At 33.5% G+C, this 10,217-nt stretch overlaps 2 protein-coding genes across 3 annotated transcripts in view; one reads left to right on the top strand and one right to left on the bottom strand.

Annotated features, from left to right (window-relative positions):
* LOC119637379 (moesin/ezrin/radixin homolog 1) overlaps positions 1-3,010 on the top strand; it is an 11,670-nt gene extending 8,660 nt beyond the window's left edge. Inside the window, exons 4-8 of one of the 2 annotated variants that reach the window (XM_038033371.1) lie at positions 220-246; positions 376-1,142; positions 1,225-1,612; positions 2,465-2,677; positions 2,749-3,010. In XM_038033371.1, the coding sequence (XP_037889299.1) occupies positions 220-246; positions 376-1,142; positions 1,225-1,612; positions 2,465-2,677; positions 2,749-2,913 (1,560 nt within the window). In that variant the 3' untranslated portion in view covers positions 2,914-3,010. The remainder of the gene's footprint in view (positions 1-219; positions 247-375; positions 1,143-1,224; positions 1,613-2,464; positions 2,678-2,748) is intronic. The other variant, XM_038033372.1, reaches the window with a different exon arrangement.
* Positions 3,011-6,178: 3,168 nt separating this feature from the next.
* Positions 6,179-7,469, bottom strand: LOC119637331 (uroporphyrinogen-III synthase). The gene has a single exon (XM_038033292.1). It carries the CDS (start codon positions 7,374-7,376, stop codon positions 6,564-6,566), a length of 813 nt encoding a protein of 270 aa, XP_037889220.1. The 5' UTR covers positions 7,377-7,469; the 3' UTR covers positions 6,179-6,563.
* Between the last annotated feature and the right edge of the window lie 2,748 nt (positions 7,470-10,217).

Below are 10,217 nucleotides of genomic sequence, written 5' to 3'. Positions count from 1 at the left end.
TTTTTTTTTTTTTTTTTTTTTTTTTTTTTTTTTTTTTTGTTTCACAATATTCAAATACTCATGTCCTGTCGGAAATCCTGTTTATTTATTATTCTTGATTAACTAACTCTTAGCAACTCTTTAGTTAGTTAGATAAGCAATGCAATGATTATTTTAATATGAAATAATTAAAAGTAATAATTATTTGTATTATATATTGAATTCTTGCTTACCATACAGACTGGATCGATGCCTTTTTCCACCTGGGTAATGAAATATAAAATAAATTAATACGATATTGATTTTATAGAATATTTAAATTATTTAATGAAATAATGAAAATGAATTTTGTAGATTTTTAACAAATGAACTTTTGCTTTACTTTCATCGTTAAAGGTAATGAATCAGGATGTTAAAAAAGAGAATCCTCTGCAGTTTAGATTCCGAGCCAAATTTTATCCTGAGGATGTTGCCGAAGAACTTATTCAGGATATAACCCTGCGCTTGTTCTATTTGCAAGTTAAGAATGCCATATTAACGGATGAAATTTATTGTCCGCCGGAAACTTCGGTACTTTTGGCTTCGTATGCGGTGCAAGCACGTCATGGTGATTATAATAAATCGGTACATACGGCCGGTTTTCTAGCCAACGATCGACTATTGCCCCAGCGTGTTATCGATCAGCACAAGATGTCTAAAGATGAATGGGAGCAATCAATAATGACTTGGTGGCAAGAGCATCGTGGCATTTTACGTGAAGATGCCATGATGGAGTACTTGAAAATAGCGCAAGATTTGGAAATGTACGGTGTCAACTATTTTGAAATACGCAACAAGAAAAATACGGACTTATGGTTAGGCGTTGATGCGCTCGGTTTAAATATTTACGAACAAGATGATAGGCTGACGCCCAAAATTGGATTTCCATGGTCGGAAATACGTAATATATCATTTTCAGATCGGAAATTTATCATTAAACCCATCGATAAGAAAGCACCGGATTTTGTATTCTTTGCGCCTCGAGTGAGAATCAATAAGCGTATTTTAGCCTTATGCATGGGTAATCATGAATTATATATGCGTCGTCGTAAGCCAGACACCATTGACGTTCAACAAATGAAAGCTCAGGCACGCGAGGAGAAAAATGCCAAACAACAAGAGCGGTAAGTAAGATTAAATAAAGGAAAATAAATTTTTAGAAAATTTCATCATTTAATTTTATTTCTTGCTTACATTTAAAATTAGCGAGAAGCTGCAGTTGGCTTTGGCGGCTCGTGAACGTGCCGAGAAGAAACAACAGGAATATGAAGATCGTCTTAAGCAAATGCAAGAGGAGATGGAGCGCTCGCAAAGGGATTTAATGGAAGCACAAGAGATCATACGTCGTCTCGAAGAGCAACTGAAACAGGTGCAGGCTTCTAAGGATGAATTGGAATTGCGTCAAAAGGAATTACAAACAATGCTGCAACGTCTCGAAGAAGCTAAGAACATGGAAGCGGCTGAGAAAGCAAAACTTGAAGAAGAAATCATGGCCAAGCAAATGGAAGTGCAGCGTATACAAGAAGAAGTCAATGCCAAGGATGAGGAAACTAAACGTTTGCAGGACGAAGTCGAAGAAGCCAGGCGCAAACAGGTGATTAAAATAATTTGTCAATAGGGGCGCAAGTAAGTCATAAAAAAATTTACAATACAGTAATGTTACCAATAGACAAAATATTTTTGTGGCAAAGTCCAAAGTGTGTGCAAAAGTTCAAAGAGAATCAAAGCCAAACACGGGTAGCACTGCTTTTCGTGCTTAATTTGCCTCGTGACAAGTAACGAATAACAAATGCAAATGCAAACGGAAACCAGCCAAGCTATTACATCGATAATAATGCCGATTATATACGTCGTTGTTTAGCTCCAACGAGTTGCTCCAACAAAACGGAGCCATCACTAAAAAGCCTTACTACTAACAATTTAATTGGACAGCAAAACAAAACAGGCTGCAATGTACGCAAAGGCGTTTTAATTCGCTTTTTCATTTTAACATAGCGTTACTGAGGCCTTTCCTGTGACGCGTGTCCAGACAACTATAGCAATTATAAACTTCAATGGACTATCCTTTCGTCTGCATTCAAGATTGCAGATGTTGCATTGGTTCCGATCGAAGGTTTATTATCTGTTATCAGACAAAGCTTCGAGATTCTTGCAAGATCCCTTTGATCATGGAATTTGTATTGTGTTAGAAAGATGGGGAATACTTTGAGTAAAGAAATTGTTACCATTTTTGCACAATAAAGCGACAAGTTACATTAAAAAATCTGTTAAAACTTACATGTAGCCCTAGATCTTAGCCTAGAAATTTGAATTTTCCAAAATATATTTGAATTTGAAATTTTAGAAAAGTTCCGCATTTTATTTTTATTTGAAAAAGTCTTTGATGCTATTTTTGCTTTCCTTATTTTTTTTTTGCTCCTTTTCTAAAATACATTATCCTTGTTAGGCCGAGGCTGCTGCAGCTTTATTGGCTGCTTCCACAACACCTCAGCATCATCATGTAGCTGAAGATGAGAACGAGAATGAAGAAGAGCTCACGAATGGCGATGCTAGTGGCGATGTGTCACGTGACTTAGATACGGATGAGCATATCAAAGATCCGATCGAGGATAGACGTACATTGGCCGAGCGTAATGAACGTTTACACGATCAATTAAATGTAAGTACTATTGCCAATCAATTTTGTCAAGATATTTGCATCCGTACGCTTGTTTGTTATTTGGTTTTTAGGCTTTGAAGAAAGATTTGGCACAATCTCGCGACGAGAGCAAGGAAACACAAAATGATAAAATACATCGTGAGAATGTACGTCAAGGTCGCGACAAATACAAAACATTACGCGAGATACGCAAAGGCAACACGAAGCGTCGCGTAGATCAATTTGAGAACATGTAAAAATGTATATGTAGTGTGGAGCAAGTGTGTATGTGTAACAGTGTTTTTGAAAACAAATACAACAAGAAGTAACAAAAAAACAGCATTTGAATAAAAAGAAAAGGAGAAATGTTTAACAAAATTAAATTAACGAAAAAATATATATAATAAAAATAATAATTTTTTTTTTTTTTTTTTTTTTTTTTTATTATGACAAGATTCACGAAAAATAAATAAATAAATAAAAAAAAATAAATAAAAAACAAAAAGAACCCAAAAGCATGAAATTTAACAAAAAAGAAAAAAAATAAATGAAGCATTTCAAGTCTAAACTATTGTCGCAAATCAAATAAACGCTTAATTTGAAAAAAAAAAAAACCAGATTCCCTTTTATCATTTTATTATATAAAATCTTGATAAATTTATTTTAAAAGCAAAAAAAAAAAAAAAAAAAAAATTTTTTTCCCTGCCCTTTAAGAACAACACTTACGTCGGCACATACCTTTTAATTTAGTTTATTATGTTCGGTTTGCTTCTCTGTCCTCTCTCCTCTGTCATAAAGAAGGGATATATATATAGCGTAATGCAAGTTTTTATCCTTTATTTTTTCAACTTTTTTTTTTTTTTTTGTTTGGACATTGGAAGCCGTAATCAAATCCGTCTTTTAATAACCGCGCATGCATGTGTAACAATCACTATATTTTATAACGATATCTGTTTGCATTGCAAGCTGAACAGAAAGTTCGACTATTGAAAACTATGAGAAACTTTAACATATAAGAAACATACTAAAAAAGAAAAGAAAAAAAAAATAAAAATAAAAATATGATTATATGTTAGTGTTTTTAGAAATGCTTAAATTTTGTATAAAACATTTTATATTCTACTTGAAGAATTTTTTTTTTTTCATTTAAAATTCCATAGTGTTTGTTTGCCTCAATGCAGCTGCATACAGTTCAGTTTACATCCATATAGAATCAGTAAATAAATAATACTAATTTATATTCCTTTGCTGCATTTTCTTTTTTTATTTTTTTGCCTTCTTTGTTTTTCTCTTACTTTTAACATTGATTTGAGTCAATTGTTTCTGCAAAAGTGTGGCATTCAAATCTGATTAATTTGTTAGAGCGTTTAATTGTTAGATCTAAATTTAAGTATATACGTATAAAAAGCAAATGTTTTTATTTGATTTTATTTTTTATTTTTTCTTTCATCCTAAATACATAAACAACACTTTTCGAAAACACATAAACAAAAGAACAAAAACAAAAAAAAAAAAGTCGTTTTCAGTTACTGTACGTGTAGTTTTGCTAAGAAGTACATTTTTTTTCTGCCTTCAACAATAGACATAATTTTTACAATTTATCTATAAAGATAAGCAATCAAAGAAATAAAACCGAGGAAATGATCATGAATTTGCAACGATTTTTTAAAATTGAAATAATTTTATATTTAGAAAAATGAAAAAAAATTATTTAAGAGAAAATATCAAAAATAAATATACTTGTATATATATATATATATATATATATATATATATATATATATTTTGTAAAGCTACAACAACAATTGCTTGTTTCTATACAACGGCAGATGTGCAGGGTTTCTATAGTGACAAAAAGCTGAATCGCTGCGACGAATTTTCAGTGGCTTTCAGTCAGTCGCAGCAACCGGGAAATAAAATCAATCAACTTACAAACTGGAATAAACGAAAAAGAGATATGGAAATATTATATTAATTATAACTGACGTTTTTTAATCGCTTGCCAGGTTCCAAGATCCGGTAGAAACAGACCCTTACGACGGACACTTACGGTGGATCGTTTAGATAAGCAGTGTTTACCTCTGCCAAAAATTAGAAGAAGGCTTATATTAGTATACCTATGTGACTTGATATTAACATATGGAGACTGCAAAATGGGTGTGTCTGAACTTGACCTTTTCACCATTTAGATCAATATTCATTCGCTCAATCTGTGGACATCACTTAAAGAAATATATAATATCTGTTAACTTTTTATAACCTCAAATGTTGCACTCTTACCCCGTTTCAATAACAGATGGCCACCAGCTAAGTCGACTCAAAACATTACGTTGATTAGGAATTAATGAAGTTTTCCAGGCCTCTGGCCTGGGTATTTATTCCAATTTTTCAAGTGAGAAAATCGTGATGGCATTATCCTTCAATAGCGTGATGACAAAAGTATTCGAAAAAGAAGTGTTTAACAAGATCACTTTACCTTATGAAAATGATGGTCTACGCAATGCTTTCCGAAAACTTTGATATTACTGTCTCTGTGCCTTCATAATTCCACTCTATTTCGAATAAACACCTTACACATATCAGTAAACGTAGCAGTTTTGTCATATATAGGTAAATATCATCGCTTTGATAACGGATTATTGTTAGAATCAATCCATAAACCAGTCTTTACTTTTTATTTTATAAAACTTATTCGTTTTGCCCCAATAATAATAATAAAGAACATGAAATAAATCAAAATACTTGTAACTGCTTCTTTATTCTAAAGTGTAGCTAACGAAAATTTATATGCAAGCAAATGGTGACAAGTAAGAAAATTATATTCGTTTGTGAACGAATCCTTTATACCCACCCAACAATCATCGCTTTACTAAAAACAGATTAAAAGCGTAACATGAAATCCTAAAGTATTGGTAGGGCGTGGCTGACGCTCTATTTGTTAGAGGAGAAACGGAAATTTATATCGTGTATCTGCTGTGGGCTTATAGCAACGAGCAAAAACCACGAAAGGCCAAGGTATTAAGAGGTTTTTCTTGCATAGGTGTGCTAATAGTGTTAAAAGTGTCTCCTTTGGTCGGTTTAAGCCATTTTCAAATTCCTTTGCAAATTTGCACCCGATATCCGCATTTGTACGCACCGGAATATGTTTACCACAAATATAATACAATTGGACACAGACGGACAGGTAGGCAGTCGCAAAGGCTTACTTGTATTCCGAAGTTGATACTGGTAACGAATCTACTTACTTTATGGGGTATTTGAAGCTTACTCCTGAGAAACGCAAAGGTTTTGACAGAAGGTGTGAGATTTTCAATAATAAACATCTTACACCTTTTTCGCTTATTGGCTTTTACATTTAAATTCAGCGGTTGGATGATATTCAGATCGATCGTTGAGAAGATATTTATTTCATTGAATATACTCACTGGCCATTAGCTGACACAGATATTGGAGAGTATTTGTTGACCGCAATTCCTATAACTCAGTGTACTTTATTAATTTTTTGTTGTTGTTTTGTTTTAGTTGATTCATAGACATGAATATAGTAAACATTGTTTGTTTGCTTTTTTTGTGACTAAGAATTTTATTCTTTATGTATCAATATAATTAGAAAAGAACCTGCATCTGATGTCATCACAATTTAAAGGATATACATAACGGTAAATCATAAAATACATTACAATACATCTAAATAAATATACGGTGTAATCACTTTCTTTTCTCTCTCTTTCATTTAAAGCAATATTTAATAATGTTACAATATCTAGAATATGTCGATCTTTTTTTTGTTTTGCTATTTGTAAATAAATGAAAATATTTCTTATAAAAAAAATTCGCATAAATATCAAGGAAAAACAATTTGTACCATCCACGCCAATTGCCTTAACAGTTTCGATTGAATATTATGCTATTCTTCCAAGGCAACTTGTGACTCTTTTAAAAGACGCTCTCGACTATCTTCTGGATTAATCAAGACTTTGATCAGATGCTCAACCGTGGGACGTTCTGCTGTACAATGAACTTTTAAATTTTTACTTTCTAAGGCACGTCTTGTACTGGGCCCAATCGCTACTAAACGATAATTATCTAGTAATATATTATTAGCTTTAAAATACTCGTAGGTGCAGTTGACGCCGGACGGTGAAAAGAAAGCCATGTATTCAATATTTTCCGAGCTCAATGCACGGGCCATATGTTCTGCCAAATCAGCACTACACTTGGTCTCGTACACTTCGCATGCGTCTACACGAAAGCCGGCTTCGTGTAATTTTAAATTTAATGTATCTTGAGCCAAATTGCTACATGGCAAAAGAAAGGGTAGATCTTTACCACCATCAAATGTTTCAATAATAAATTCAGCCAAACTACGGGCCGTGCCTGTTTGTTTGCCATGTGTAAACAACTGTTGCAAATCACTCATCGCCAAGTTGTGTGTGACCTCACCAACAGCGTAATTATGCAACATCTTCCAAGCACCAGGCAATTCATTATTTTTTAAGGCCTTGCATACAGCTTCCACACAACGTGGACTTGTAAAGATGAGACCAGAATAATCATCAGGATGCTGCAATTTTGCGTTTAATTTATCCAAATTTTTAAAACCAAAACTTAAGGTCGGCACAAAAATCGGATTAAAATAGTGTCGATGCAATTCTTCGGCATACACATCGGTGCTCTCCGATTCCGATTTAAATATAATTACTGTACGTTGGCGACTCATTCTCTAATGTTAATGTTTGTGGCTTTGTCGATAATGTCGTTACTACCATGCATGTTCGTGTACAAATATTTTGATTCCCCTTTTGTAGTGCTTGCTGTGTTTGTTATGTTTTGATTTTTATTAAAGCAAAATAAAAAGCAATTTCCATAGGTGGGCAGAAAATATAAATGGCGTTGCCAGAGAAAAAAATTTTTACATTAGCCAAACAAAATAGATAACAGTGTTTAGCGAAAATGATAAATCAAAACAAACCTTCAAATCCAAATACTTGGTACATACAATATATAAGCGAACAGCGCACGAACTTTCCGTACATTTTGTAAAGTAAATAATTCGTTTCGATAGTTTATATATGTCTCATGTGACTGTTTGATATCTCTGCTTATTCTAATGTTAAATTAAATACAACTTTCCTTTCGCAAAGAAAAGTGCAAAGGCATATCGTGATTTTAATTTCAACTAATGCGATATTCAATCAAGTCGAGCTATCTGTTTTTTAAAGATCAAAACTTCGGTTGTGTCAATTCCGAATCTAAGATAGAAAGATTTTTAATTCCTTCAAAAATATTTTTTCTAAGTACGCGAGTCAATGTATTTAACTCATTAATTACGTTGTAGTTCGCAAGGAGTTTTTAACAAAGACGTATTCTTTAGAAGAATTGAACGAGGAGTACGGCCCATGGTTGATTATTTTATTTAACTAGGTTAGTGGTCTAACGTCGGATGCATACACATACACAAATGGCAGCATAGTGTAATTCGTTAAACGATTAATGACAGCCAGCTCATAAATTGAAGCCTTTTGAGGAACGCTGCTTGAAGCTTTGCAGATTACGAACGTCTTTACATAAAGCGCTCAAGTGTGTGACATTTAGTATTCCGAGTGATTAGTTTGGGGTCTTCGAAATAGGCACGAATATTACCAGTTAAACTACCCGCCCTTCATACATTTACATACACAAACATTTACTCATGACCATTTATTTATTATGTTCCAAACATCCGACACTTTCTATTCCGTAGGCCATTCGCCGTTAGCGTCTGATTATCTTCAAACAACTTCCACACTCGGACAATGTATTCTTCACTCGTTGACTTCCGATAACCTGTAATTAACTAATTGTTTACAATTTTGGGGATGTGGTAAAACAAATAAGTGTTTGGGACGAATATGCGATGATTTATTCCAGGTTTTAGATCAACATCTTCTATGTGCTGACAATTACAATTTCTTTCCTATTGTGGGTGGGTGTGATCACACCGACTTTTTCGTTAAAATCTTATTTGATTGTTATACAAGTTTTTAGGCAGTTGCGTAATCTGTAATCCGCTGTAAATGGCAAATTACAATTTTTTAATTATTGTGGACACATTGGTTGCATTTCAAAAGTCGATCTTTAGCCATTACTGAAAAATACCTGTCAAGCTTCAGGGTTTACCTCACGTGTTGCGAACTACAACCTGTTTAACAACAGACGATAGGTGCATAGTCGGGCGAAAGGACATGGATTTTAATCTGGAATATCAAGCTAATTAAGCACTTACAAATGCGTAGTTCTAGGGGCTGGACAAGAAAGGATGAACATGATTTATTCCGTATTTTTTGCCACTGGCGATCGGGAAATTTTCATTTGAGGGGGGAATGCTAGTTTCCCTTTTTAAATATGGTTAAATTTTCTAGCAAGACCGTACAAATTTAATTAAAGGTTTCAGTTCAAATACCTACTTTTGTTAGGAGCTCTATTACTCATAAATACACAGTTCCATTATAAAAGGCTCTTTGGCGGTTCAATATAAGTGAATAAATTAAAAAAAAAAACAACGTTCGAATTTGAATAACAAAAGACATAAAGGAACTGGAATATCCCAAGAACGCGGGCATGAAATTGAAATGTTTACAAGGATATTTCAAGGTTGTTCAAAGAATTGAGATAATACGAAAGATCTTACGCAATTACTTAAAATGATAGTTTGTCACTTACTATTTAAGAGAGATCATAACTTATAATGTCATAAATAAACCATTCATTCGTTATCATCACTTTCTCCTTTTCATAGAAGTGTTCCATTGATCATAATAATTTCTTTAGAAGGAATATAATATCAATGCAGAACATTACAGGTAGACATACTGGCCAATCAGTCAGGTTGATTGTCTGCAAAAAGCTATCTATATTGTGATAGCCAGAGCACCATCAAATTATCAACTGGCATGATAATAAACTTCAAGCTGATTATTATTATTGAACGTTCTCATTTAGATACTGAGACATTGCAATATATCTCGTAATTGTAAAACTAACGAGCTTAATGACGTTCGCACTCTCCTTTCTCGATTCCTAGGTACTCGACCTGCAACACGCAATCTACTTATCAAAGAAATCATATGTAAGCGTAATATCATCTGAATGTAACTATTCGCATAACGTAAACCAAGTAAAACTGCAAGATTATCTCTCCGGGACGGGATCTGTCGATAGCCTGATTTCGACTATCATGCAGCGAGCTTAGGCCTTCCCGACAGCGACCTCCGCCAAGGGTTTCATAGTTCATACGTTTTTGGCAAGAAAACGACATCCACCCCTAATAGCCAAGTACTAGAAGCCACAAATTTGGTCTTTATCCTCCCTCCAGCAAGGTAGAGAAGTTGATTTAACGTAAGAAGGGTCTCAGAAAGGACCTAATTAAGATCTGTTTACTAAGTTTAGCTCAATAGTACTAGTAGAATTTAATTTAGTACTCGAAGTAATTGAACGCTAGAAAACCTTTTTTTAATAGAGTTTCTGATACGGTTTCCCATTTTGTATAAATTATTAGACCGTTATTAGTGAATTCTCTTGA

Source organism: Glossina fuscipes, unplaced genomic scaffold (genome assembly GCF_014805625.2).
Source record: "Glossina fuscipes isolate IAEA_lab_2018 unplaced genomic scaffold, Yale_Gfus_2 59, whole genome shotgun sequence".
Taxonomy (NCBI): domain Eukaryota; kingdom Metazoa; phylum Arthropoda; class Insecta; order Diptera; family Glossinidae; genus Glossina; species Glossina fuscipes.
The sequence above is the reverse complement of the archived record's forward strand: the minus strand, read 5'-3'. Positions and strand labels throughout refer to the sequence as shown.